Source organism: Carassius gibelio, chromosome B21 (assembly GCF_023724105.1).
Source record: "Carassius gibelio isolate Cgi1373 ecotype wild population from Czech Republic chromosome B21, carGib1.2-hapl.c, whole genome shotgun sequence".
Taxonomy (NCBI): Eukaryota; Metazoa; Chordata; class Actinopteri; order Cypriniformes; family Cyprinidae; genus Carassius; species Carassius gibelio.
The window spans coordinates 18,962,114-18,975,522 of NC_068416.1; the positions used below are offsets into that span (position 1 = coordinate 18,962,114).

General features: G+C 37.6%; 1 protein-coding gene across 3 annotated transcripts in view; it reads right to left on the reverse strand.

Moving 5' to 3' along the window:
• Positions 1–3,535: 3,535 nt before the first annotated feature.
• The window catches only part of LOC127986489 (RIMS-binding protein 2), a 49,922-nt gene continuing 40,048 nt past the window's right edge, over positions 3,536–13,409 (reverse strand). For 2 of the 3 annotated variants that reach the window (XM_052588757.1, XM_052588759.1), the window contains 9 exons: positions 12,837–12,965; positions 12,563–12,709; positions 12,365–12,473; positions 9,988–10,157; positions 9,739–9,907; positions 8,957–9,054; positions 8,785–8,856; positions 8,552–8,701; positions 3,536–6,277 (listed from right to left, as the gene is read on the reverse strand). In XM_052588757.1, coding sequence (XP_052444717.1) covers positions 6,089–6,277; positions 8,552–8,701; positions 8,785–8,856; positions 8,957–9,054; positions 9,739–9,907; positions 9,988–10,157; positions 12,365–12,473; positions 12,563–12,709; positions 12,837–12,965 — 1,233 coding nt within the window. In that variant the 3' untranslated portion in view covers positions 3,536–6,088. The remainder of the gene's footprint in view (positions 6,278–8,551; positions 8,702–8,784; positions 8,857–8,956; positions 9,055–9,738; positions 9,908–9,987; positions 10,158–12,364; positions 12,474–12,562; positions 12,710–12,836; positions 12,966–13,409) is intronic. The other variant, XM_052588758.1, reaches the window with a different exon arrangement.

Here is a 13,409-nt window from a genome sequence, read left to right on the forward strand (position 1 = left end):
ACACCCCTTAACATATCTTGATGCCCTGTCCAGCCGGAGCGATGGGACATAAACATAAAACAATACTACTAACAATACTACAAAGAGAATTACAGGTATGCCTTCTTAATTTGTGTAAACATCTGGGCGGAGATATGCAAATCTTTCCACATTGTTACATAGAGATGTGGGGAGTGTTAGAATGAGCCATTTCAGGGGAGTGTGGAAGAGTCTTAACTTTTATAAAGAATATTTCTTATCTCTGGATTTGAGACTTTAGTCTTTGCAACTTTACAGATTTACTTTATGCGCCAAGAGCTTGTAACACTCCAAAGAGAAAGGAAAAATAGAAATCGCATCATATGACCCCTTTAAATAACATGACAGAGAAAACCACGAACAGAACTAGGTTATATATATAAAAACTAGGGGTTTTAATATGTAAAGACTTTTGAACTATGTTTTTGAATTTAACATGCAAAACCACTGCTGTGAGAAATTGGATGTTTTACTCAAACCCTTATAGTAAATGATATATAGCCCTTGAGATGACTTACCACTGTGACAACTATTTTTCATATAGCTTTAGTCACATATTGAAATATTTGTGGTAGTCAAAGTCAATGCATCATTATGACACGTTAAGTTATATATTCCCCAAGAGATATACTTTAGCTTTTTTACTTGATATTCAGAGTCAGTGTGAATCACTAAACACTCAGTGATTTCTGACTAAAGAAGATCTCACTAAAGGGAGAGTCATCAATCTCCTGTCTGTCAGAACACCTGTACCTTTGCTGCTTTAGTGCTTGATGGCATCTTTCTCCAGTACGAAGCAGTATTTTATGTCCTGCTCTTTGATAAGTGCCACAAATTCCTCTGCAAGGACGCACACTTTAATGCAAAGAATAAATCTTGTGGTTGTAAAAGTCGGTGCCCTCGTGCAAAGGTAAAAACTTATGCAATGGATATTATGCGTTTAGCTTGTGAATCTCGAGATGCAGCTATGCATTTTTTCTGAATCAAATCAGCTACTATTAGATCCCTCCAGTTCCAGTGATTTTGCTGGAGTGCTTTTGAAAATGAATTTTCCCCCATGGCCCAGTTTACATACCATCATCATTTCAGTCCCATCTGCTCAGATGTCCAGATGTTAGCAGTGTGACAGACCACGGCCGTGAACTGTAATACTCAAAGGTGAACACCAGCTTAGTAGCAATAATATGAAATGGTGGTCAGTAAACTCTCCTGACAGTGAGTTTGACCCATTTTGACAACCTATTCCATTTTGTTTCACGTGGACACAGCTGCACAATTTTCTTCTTGATGAGCGTCATGTGATGATTGCCACAGAAACATAGAATAACAGCAAACTTACTTAGAGAATTAAATATACACAATGACCTCTCAATATCACCAACGACATGACTGTCCCCATGCCGCTAAATGATTAAATCACCTTCCACACATAAACCAGAATCTGAAATGTAACTGCCGATGTGTTGCATGTGTATATATTTATATCTTTTACTTAAAAAAAAATACAGGTGATGGCAGAATTTAGTAAAACTGCTATTCCACCATTTTAGAAAAAAAGTATGTCACTTTGTTTGCTGTCAATGCTATGCTAAAAAAGTCACAATTGTTAAAGAAAAATTACCCAAGTCGGAGGGCAATGTCAAAGCTGAAGTCACAAAACAACAAATGTATCACTTTTCACAAACAAAGGCATAGGCATCCGTCAATCAGATCACTGGGAACCCTTTGGAAAAATAGTAAGGGAGACTTTGGGAGCCTCAGTCAAAGCCTTTGTGACGTTGATCTATGGATAAAGTTGAGCAGAGGCGCTCTCGCTCAGTGTGAGTTGAATTTCTATGCAGGTGATGAATGAATGCGCTCTGCAGTGCGTGTCGTGGATGTATATCACTCTGCTCCCTACAGGATGGAGAGATAAGTTACTGCTAACCTGCAATGTCGTTCTACACCTTCCCTCGGGAGGCGTAGGGGTCGTGCTCTCAGTTCGCTTCAATTACTATAAATTTGCTGAAAGTTATTTTAGTTTTGTAAAAGGTCAGCCTTGCAAATTCCTGCTCAGATCTTAGGTGGCAGACGTCTTGCTTCAAACTGGAGCTGAAAGCCTATGATAGAAGTAAGTGCTGGACATTAACTGCAGTCGAAGCCTCAAGCAAGGCTTCAGTGTACCAGTATTCAGTATTAATAAGGAGTCTCAGCATGCACACTGTGGTTCACATGAGACTTTCCCATCTCAGTCAAAACATATTCATGAAGACGATGACAAATGTGCGCCATTGTGTCCAACCCTGACCCATCCGATGAGTTACCTGCTATTGAACACACCTCTGTCATTCAGGGGCCAGCAAGACACTGCTCTCTGAAAAGGAGCTGCTTTATGGCCTCTGAAATATTCACGACAAGCAGCAGGAAGATGAATGGGTGCCTGTGTCCCCACTCAGGGCCCTTGTTAAAAGAAGGCGTTGATCGAGAGGTCAAAGCCAGAAAGAATTTTAAACATCCATTGGCCCAGGGCCCCCCGGGATCATTACAGCTCACTCCTGAATGGAAGGAGAGCCGAGCCAAAAGAAAGAGAAGCCTAGCACAGTGATATACGAGCATAATCATTTCTCGCTCTCCTCCTTTTTTTTCTGTAGGCAGGGCTGGCCCGCTCTTCATCCTCCTGCATTCTGGTACAACCGATTCCGCTGAAACCTCTGCAGCAGGCTCAAGCACTTTCCTTTACTCTCAGCAGTCTTTTTAAAGAGAAACTTTACCCTAAAATGAGAGTTCTGAATTATTTTTCAACCTCATGTTTTTTAGACCTAGAAGGGCTTATTTTTTTTCCACGGAATTGTTTTTTTTTTCAGTTTTGGTTACACAGAGCTATTGTATATATGACTTTGGAAGACAGAAGTCATATGAACTATACTTTTAAAGTGTTTTATAGAGTTTGACAGACAGGTTTTTTTTTCTTTTTTTCTCAGAAGTACATACTTTTAGTGTTCCATGGAAAAAATAACAACATGTAGCTTTGACTGATGGATTTTGGGGTGAACTATTTCTTTAACTGACCATATTGTTTATTAAATGCTTTGAATTTTTTAACATTACAGTGTGAGTAACACCAGCCTGATGCAAAAAAAAGCAGGATATGACACCTCAGAAGTGGATAAACTAGACAATTATATTCTTAGACTGTTCTGCTCTATATATTATTTTTTAAAGTAGATCATTATAAGACACAGCAGTCACAATATCTACAAATAATCACCAGCTCTGCTCTCCGCTTGGAACCCATCATTAAATGTGATAAATGTGGCTTTTGGAAGACGTTGACAGAGTTGAGAAAAGTGCACCCTTCATCCTCAACACAGAAATATTAATTCACTCAACTTACCCCATGATGCCTTAAGTGAGAAGTACCAAGATACTGAGGTCACTGCTGCCATCTACTGGCTTGTCTCTATATTTATTGAGGAGTTTGCTGTTTGGAGACGCACATGCTACAGTATGTGTTTTGCCAAGACAATTTCAAGTCTGATTATGAAAAATATCACATTTATTTTCATAGAAAATGTATATTTTACACAGTTCTACACATGCACAGCCACACAGTAGTCCATATCAGTAAATATAGACCAACACGTTCTTTTTTTCTCTTTAATTCACAGAGCAAGCACGGAATTGCAGTCTTGAGCATCTTTTCTTGAAGACACCACGGAGAACACTTACACTGTTGAATATTAAATCTTAAAGAACTAAAAAAAAAGTCTTAAAATCCTTAAATTAAGTATAAACATTTATAAATTATCTACAAATGGTGTACAAAAGCGTAACCGAGAAATGAACACTTATAACATCCAGTCACAAACACTTGGGATTCATGATAATATTAGAGATATTTCTGTTAAATTAAAATATATGTAATCTCTTTTATTTTATTTATTTATTTTTATGGCAAAATGATGTTGCGAGCTATACAGGCAACTGAACATTTCATACATTCTTTTTGGCTATCCAACCATTTATTATTATTATTATTATTATTATTATTATTATTATTATTATTATTATTAGAACCCTCCATGTTTTTCGTCTACAACAAATAAATACCATTCACCACAAATTAATGTCTTAATGTTTAATTAAAATGCTTAAATATAGTATACTTTTATTATAATCTTTTTTAAAGTTAAAAAAAAAACTGTAACACACACAGTATTTACCCTGGATCAAACCATTCAAGAGTGCAATCCAACTGGCCACATTATTGTGTGATGCCACCAAATGTTGGCTCTACCTCGCATTTCCAGTTGCAGGGGCAAGATGTTTCGTGTTGATTTCACCCCTAATGTAAACTACTAGATTATAGCTTGAGACAACTGAGCCATCATAGGTAGTTTTGCCTGAGGGTATTACTTAACCTGTATTTTGGTAGCTGAGAATATGTATTATAAAGAGTTTGATTCTACCATAGCAAGCAAAGACCTCAGGAAAAACAGCCAATGATAACAGTGGCAAGGATATGTCATTTAGGCCTATAGATGATGTTCTCATAAACAGCCATGACCCATTTGTGTAAACCAGGGTTGTTAAAGGGTTGTTTACCCAAAAATGAAAGTGTCGTTCTAACCTGTATGACTTCTTTCTTCTGTGAAATATAAAAGAAGACAAGCCTATTTTGAAGAATGTTGGCATCTGAAGTTTTCCATTGTGGGGACTAAAGAGAGAGTGAGAGAAATTTCTCTAAATATTTTTCTTTTATGTTCCACAGAGGAAGAATGAGAAATAATGACAGAAACGTCATTTTCGCATTGAAAATCCGTTTATACAGAAAGCATTCTTGTGTTTAAAATGGATTGGCAAAGAACACAGTGTTTCTATGCATGTAGTCAAGCTGCGTTTGCTTTAAAAAAAAAAAAAAAACGAGAATGAGTGTCAAACATCAGTCTTTCGCATGTTTACATTGAAAATATCTATATTTTTTAAAAAAAACATCACAATAATGCATTCTGTGTAAACTGGCCCTTAGAAAGTGAAATTCGAGGAGACACCTATAGACACCATCTTTTCTGAAATATTTCTTCTTCTGAAGACGACACCACCCTTACTGAAAGGAACAGGAAACAACTTGTAATTAGCAGCACGTCACATTATCACAAAAGTTTATAACAACATTTGTCCCTTTTCAGTTGTACGGGGTTGCACGAACATGTATGCAGAGGGGAGACACACACACACACACACACACACACACAAGCCATTCACCAAAACACACCAAATTGTGCATTGAAAGGCAAACACAGAAACTTTTCATTGTATTTTTATAACTTCAGAGTCATTCTCTTGATTAACGCAGGAAGGGGAGATCTTAGAGCAAGTGAAGGGGAGGATACTTGGCAAAGACTGATGTATGGAAACATCAGATGTAATATACTGTACTTACTGAGTTTAGATGAAGGCCACAGCAATGTTTAAAAGGATTTGCTCATAAACTGTTCCGGTCAGTTATGCCATTTTGCAAATTACACATCTTCCTATGGACATACTTCTTTTGATTGTGGTCCTGCTTGTTTCCGGCTAATGTACTTAATATGGTCTGGAGGTTCTTTATCATTTAGCGCTATTTGACTGACAATGTCAGACCATATTTAAAGTGCTATACCAAACTTTAAAATCGATGAGATTAAATATTTCATTCAAAATCCAGCACTTTGATTTGAAATGTGAAAATTATAATTGAAGGAATTCCTTAAATATTAATAATATCTCTTTGTCCTCTACATCACAGTATGAATCGATGCTTTCATTCTGACAGCCAATTAGCAAGCTCACTGACACAAGAGTGACATCTTTATATACACCATTCCTTTTCATCTGGATATTAGATCTTTTTCAGAATATGTATGTGGCATGTTAATGTGAAAGCCGTTTAGATTAGATTTTGTGTGTGTGTGTGTGTGAGAGAGAGAGAGAGAGAGAAAAAAAAATCACGGTAGACTTTTCCGAAACACTGGGGATTGGTTGTTTCCCTTTTGAGAGAGAAATCTGTATGCTGTTGTAGCCATATGAATTTGAAATCAATCTCATACTTTTACTTTGAGAACTTTTTGAGCAGATTCTTCCCCTTAGAGAGCAGTCCTTTTTTCTTTTTAGATGCCAGGTCTCGTGGACCCCTGGCGGGGCTCAGCGGCCTGACTGGGCCAACGGGAAGCAAAGGACGCACAGTGGGAGAGGCGGGTCTTCCAGGGGGCGGAGCCGACACTGTACTTTCCACAGGCACCTAATGAAACATCCACGGGGAAGGGAAAAGTGTGGGATATTATACAGCAAGACTATATTTTGCCTTATTATCTGCCTTCTTCATACATAACAGTCCAGTTTATGCTCTTAGGTTTAAAACAAATGATCTTAGACTAAAAGGGTGCCAAGAAAGTAAGAACAAAAAATGATATTACTTCTCACAGATTGGATCTTTAGAGTAAAGGCAGACGATATGGCTGGTTCCTGAATTAACTCGACTGTTTTATTACATTTCTTCTTGCCTGCTAATACAGATATGAAATGTGAAAACATTCCTTCATATCATTTGGGTTTGAATTGTTAGAAAACTCAAAGGGTAGGGGATTTTATCTTGTAAAACAGCATCAAAATAGACAGAGCTAACAGCACGAGGACTCCACACAGCACGGGAACCAACTGCAGATACCATACAAGTCTAATGCACTGGCATATTAAGCAGAAAAGTGCTGTTGTTTTTTTAGATAGAAAACTAAATAAATGTTAACAAATAAATAATAATTTGATTAATAAAGGGATATTAAAGGAAGTTTAAACAAAAATGAAAATTTGCTGAAGATTAGCTCACTATCAGGCCATTCTAGATGTACAATAGTTGAGTTTGTTCCTAGATCAGATTTGGAAATAAATAACGAGAGTTTAAACAGCTGATAAAAGCATCACAATAATCCACAAGTAATCCACATGACTCCAGTCCATCAATAAATTAAAAAACGTAATGTATTTATAAGAAACAAATCAATCATTAAGGCATTTTTTTTTTTTTTTTTTTACTTACACTTCTGCACAAAAAGTCCATAGTTCACAGTAACGTTTCCTCCAGTAAAAAAGTGTGTAAATGGTGCTTGACCTGTGCATATTTCTCTCCTGATTCAGGCAAAATGACTTTTTCACTGGAGGTAGCTATATTATGAATAAGGACTCGTATTTTACCTGAATTAAATGGTTTGACATTAAAACTGTCTTGATGGATTTGTTCATTACTAATTCTCAACTTTTTGCTTCACAAGACATTAGTTCATAGAATGTGGATTACTAGTGTATTATTATGCTCTTTATCAGCTGTTTATTATGATGGCATTCATTCACTTTAGAGCATTTTCTTCAAATCCGTTACAATAAAGAAACTAATTCTTCTACATCTTGGATGGCCAAAATACATTAATACATTTTTATCAAATTTTCATTTGGAGGTGAACTATTCCTTTAAGCAGATAAATCTAAAACAAAATCTATCTTTAGACGACAACAGATCATTCTTATGTGCATAAAACAGATCATTATGTGCTGTGCATAAAATCCCATGCATGAGACTGATCACTGGTATCGCCAGTTGCTCAACTTACCTAGCAAGACAAAAGTCTGCTAGGACAGGAAATGAACAATATTCCTCAGCTTTTTTTTTCTTTTTTGGTCAAAGCCGGTGGGGGAAAAAAGGAAATTAGAATGCAGCAATATCATAAAAAAAAAAAAAAAAAACATCAATTATGAGGAGAAAAAACCACAACACCACATACACAAAAACAAACATATGTTTTCACTAAATTTCCACTAGCAAAAATACATATTTGTTATATCAGTTTTTCATTTATTTCGATTTAATGTAATTACATCATGAATTATATTATTTTAGTCTCACGGAAAGAGATGGAATGAGTAAGATATGTTCTGCTAGTTCATATGATCTGAAAAATAGAGATTTTGGACAATGTGCAATATACAAAAAGAAACAAAGCCTCCTCAAAGAAATACAACATTTGGGGTAATGTAGTTTACTTTTATATAAAAGCTACAGGTCTGTTCTGGAAAAAACAGGCATGCGTCAACTACAAACTAGTTTCCAAATTAGTCTTTTAACAGGGTCACAAATCACGAGCCACAGACCCTATGGACATCACAAAGCACTTTGACTAATGCAAACAGCTTCACTTAAGTAGGGTTTGTGTTTCAGTGCAAAAATGCTTTTATGCTTTATTCATAGTCCGGTGCAGGAACGGAATTTGGCCTTTTCCAGAGTCCTCTGGCGACAATAGAGTCACGTTCGTACCTGTCTCTCTATGCTCTCAAAAAGGCTCTGTTTGCAGTGGGCTTTGCTTCTCCCTTTCCTAGAGCAAGAAAGGTTGGACTGGAAATCACCACCACGGTCACATAACGAAAAAACAAACAAGCACAAGAAAACACAGATGACGAGCGGACCGAAACTCAAACGGAGGATGAATGGACACAGGGCCTAGCGCTGAGAACGGCGATGGTGTACCCGTTTGGTCTCTGGGCGCAGTGCCGGGACTGAATCGGGCTCGTCCTGACCGTGGTGGGATGGAGTGTCTGTCAGATAGACCTCCACGTCATCAGGCACTTCTTCGAGAAAATTGGATGGAACCAAGCCTCGATGTCCATTAAGCTCACCCTGAAAGACAAAAAACAAAACACAGTAGTGCTGCAGGCTCAGAATAAAGCAGCGTGAGCAGTCAGCACAACAATGAGACTTACATAATAGAAGCCGTCTTCATCTATATCCCCAAAAACAGCAATAATATCACCAGCACAGAATGTCAGTTCAGCCTGCCACAGAAAGAACATAATCAGCAACTCCACACACACGCGTATTCAGGAGACTGAGAACCTGAGTGTATAAATAAATATATGCGAGTGCGTTTAACACCTCTACATCCACGTTTGGGGAGCTCTCTCTGGGGTCATAGTCATACAGGGCCACCATGCGTCTTGTGGCCACTGGGTGGCGACCTCTTTTATTTTGTTCTGTTGAAGGAGAGAGGATCAGTTCTTCTGTGAGAGAGGCAGGCTATGTTCAAAACCAGATTTGATTGATTGGCATGGTTTAGATAGTTGCTGTTGGTAAAAAAGTAGCCATGCATTCTATATATTCAAACAAAGTAAAAAACATAAATCAGAAATATGTCATATGTACTAGCATTGTATCTCAGTAAGATTTTTTACACAGTGAAGAAAATGCAGGATTATCCGGTTTTTATGTTTCATTACTTTATAAAATGTATGTAGCATTTCTTATTTATTTTTTCTACTGTCATTTTTTTTTGCCCTATTCCTTGTTATTAGTTTCTTTATCTTATTTAATCAGGTGTTTTTAGCATTATTTATGCTAGTATTTTTGTCATATTGATACTGGTGACAAGAATTATGAAATATCAAAATGTTCACTGTCATAAAGACCTTATTTAAAGCAAAATATAACTATAACAATATCATGATATATATATATATGTGTGTGTGTGTGTGTGTGTGTTTTTACTGTGGAATAAAATTACTCATATCTCGACATAATATTTCAGGTGTATCATCCACTACAACTTTCACAGCAATATTTTTTCAGCTCATAAAGATAAAAATATTGGCAAAGTTTGCCATTTTTCTGTTTTTGTTTCATTCTATTAGGTTTAGAGACGAGACATGGAAAACTCCTACCTATTCTGTCTACAGGAGTGTTGAGAGGGAGGAATCCCTGTTTCATGAGCTGCTCCATAGTTTCATCATCCTCTGCACGGATTTCCGACACCATGTTACAGGGAATAAGTCCAGACCTGCCCCGGATCTCCCCACGATAAAAGCCATCATTATCCTTATCCCCATACACCTTAAACACACAGACATAAGGATGCTGGAACAATGGGTGGGCCATTTAACAACAGATGATTTACTCCAGCTGAGTGGTACCTTGATTATCTGTCCCTCTTTAAAAGGGAGCTCCTCATCAGCTGCATCAGGGTTAGGGGACATGGAGAGAGGGTCATAGTCAAAGAGTGCCACAAAGATTCGAAACAGATCCTCCTGCTCAGACTCATCATAGTACGGGGGAGAGCGGCGGCTTCGGTCCCGGTATCCATCTAAAATGAAAAATATGGGTAAAAACCAAGATGTCTAATAGGCAGGATTAATTGGCACCATGTTACCCACTACATGGATAGCTGGACAGCCAAGTCCTGCAGTGTAATATTAGAACATAACCATTTTTATAACTATTGTATATTTACTATAAATGCTGCTTCTGTTAATTGAGGTATTACATGTAAAAAAAAATTAATAATAATAATTTATATATATATATATATATATATATATATATATATATATATATATATATATATATATATATATATATATATATATATATATTATTTAAAAGTTTGAGGTTAGCAAGATTTTTGAAAGAAGTCACCCATGCTCACCTACGCAGCATTTATTTGATCAAAACCAGTAAAATTGCTTCATATTATTATTGTTAAAACTGTTATACCTATATTTTTTAAAATGTAATTTATTCCTCTGATGCAAAGCTGAATTATTAGCAGCCATTAATCTAGTCTTCAATGGCACATGTCATGCAAATCATGCTGATTGTTCAAGAAACATTTCTTATTATTACCAATGTTGAAAATACTTCTACTGCTTCATACTTTTCATTTTAAACTGTGATAAAATGTATTTTTCATTTGAAATGGAAATCTTTAGTAAAATAAATATCTTTAATGTCACTTTTGTTCAATTGAATGCATCATTGTTAAACAAAGTATACAATTAATTCTTTCACATATTAAAAAAATCACATATTAATATATATTGTACAAATGTTATGTTATTTGATGTTATTTAGATATTGTCAGCTACCCAAATATGGCAGTCCACTTGTCCTGGAATAAAAAACAAAACAAAAAACAATATGCATGTCTTTAAAGTTCAAGCATTCAAGACGTTTTAAAGATGGGCATACAAACATCCAAAGGATTTTCTAAAGCAAGTAATTAACAGCATACATGTTCTCATCTCTGAATGTTACAACAGACAATATGAATAAGCATGCAGTTCAGTCCAATGGAGTGAAATTCCTCTCCATACTTGCACAATCCATTTATTTGCCCAACACATCTTGGGTGGGTTGAAGAAAACAGACATTTCTTACAGTAATGTGATGGTTATGATGTGTCTCACTGTTTGTGTTTGCCAGTGTGAGGGGGTGTATGGTGATTGGGAGTGAAACACCCATATGGCAGCCAATTACAGATGAGCAGCAAGCCAAACATGAAGCTTCTGACAGGCGCACACACAGACAGACAGAGAGTGAGGGAGAAGAAGAGGGGAACACACGCAGTCTGAGCTACTGTAACCATGCAGAGATCTGGATCTGAGAAAGACCCATCAGATGGGGCACATTAGCCCCGGATAAAACTACACCTGTTTTCTTTTGTCCCTGCCGCAACTATAAAGCTGTGCTCGATTGTGACTCCAACATGCCCAATGTGCATTCCACACAGTTGCCTTTGCAGTCGATGCCAAGGAACGGTTCGCGTTCTTTTTTTCCTGGTCAACCGTCACCTACTTACATATTCGGCGGCATTCTTTTGGTGCGAGATGCCGCCCTTTAACTTTCACCATTCAGTCATGCATGGCCAAAGTAAAAGTATGATTGTGGTCCGGTTGAAAAAGAGGAGGGGTTTGGCAGGCATCCATTGGTGGGGCAATGCAAAGGGGGAGGAGCATTCTCTGTGCAAACATGTCGCTACTGGCGCTATCTTACAGCACCGCTTCCAACACAAGCTTCCATCTCGGTGCAGTCCAGTGCAGTTTCATGCGTTTGGCCATTTTCTTTCTCCTAGGACCTCACTCTAAATGCACGTACCATAAGGAGGCCTGCGTCCCCCGTGCCTTCGAGAGGACTGTGTCCTTTGTCGCTCTACACTGCCATAGTAAACATCCTCCTTGACGGGAGAGAGGTTCCCTTCACTGTTACTCTCAGTGGTTATCTCTGAGGGAAACACCAATCAGAGAGTCGTTATACCATGCAAAAGCTGTTCTCCATCAACCTGCCCAGGCCGGAGACGCCTAACTACTCTGACATTTGATCGATTTAAAGATTCAGAGAGCGTTATAATGATTGAAAGCAACAGGATATGGTTATGGTTGGAACACACAGTGGCGGTCTGGCACACATTAACAAGCTAATGAACAGTTCAAACAGAGAAAATGTGGAGCAGGAGGACAGACAGGCCCTGAAAGCAAGTCTCAGGCTCCTGTCTCGAACTGGGAGAGCACTGACCAATGGAGGGGACCGTGAGGGGGCGGCGCTGAGGTTGAGGATCTCGGTGAGATGGCTTCCGGTATGATTCCCGATCCAGATGACTCGAAGATGGAGTGCTGCCTCCGGTCTTGAATAGGGAAGAAACCAAATTAGTTAAAGCCACGCCAACCTAGATATCATTGGGATATTGTGAGATGTCTTGCATGTTTGGAATACCTTGAGTGCATTGTGGGAGTTTCGTCGCCTGCCTTCTTCATGCTGCATTTCAGAGTACAACTCCTCCTCTTCCTCTTCTATGATGTCCGAGAGGTCCGAGCCTCGACTGCTCTCTGTATGATACTCTTCGCTTTGACTGTAAAGAGACTGTGAAATGCTGATTGTGAGAAAAATGTACAACATAAGCTTATACAACACACCTGAACATTCAGTGCTGACATTTGCCTCTTATGCCTGTTGTTGTATGGTAAGGCAATCACTTGAACTGCCATACCTGCCTGCCCAGCTCTGAGCCCCTGAGGAAGTCATCCACAGATGCTCCTCTTCTGCGGGCCTGAAAGCTTTCCTCATCCTCTTCCTCATCTGAATTTTGAGAGTGAAAGCCCTGGCTTCTCATCTCCATCTAAATATATTAAAGTACTTTCAGAAGTCTTAATAAAGAAATCTGACAGTTATGCTGAGGTTAAATACTGACAAGATAGCTAATCTTTTGTATGTTAATTAACTTTTTAAAAAGAGTTCTCATTTGCACATATTAACCCTAGAATGCATAAAGGGTCCAAACTGACACTATAGGGTGTTATATTTGTTTAATAAAATAATTTGAGAAATTTGTACTGTATTTCTCATAAATGTTGTATGTAAGCCTCAGCAAGATTTTGCAAATTTGTTATTCATAGTTTAAAAAAGGAAAGGGGGTCAAAATGACTTGTAAATGTTTCCTGTGGAATTCTATCTCACAATAATAATTATAATAATTAATCATAAGAATTCTTCATCAAAACCTTGTTTCTGTTCACCAAATTAATTAAAATATTATATTTATAAATTAATGTATAGGTGTTCT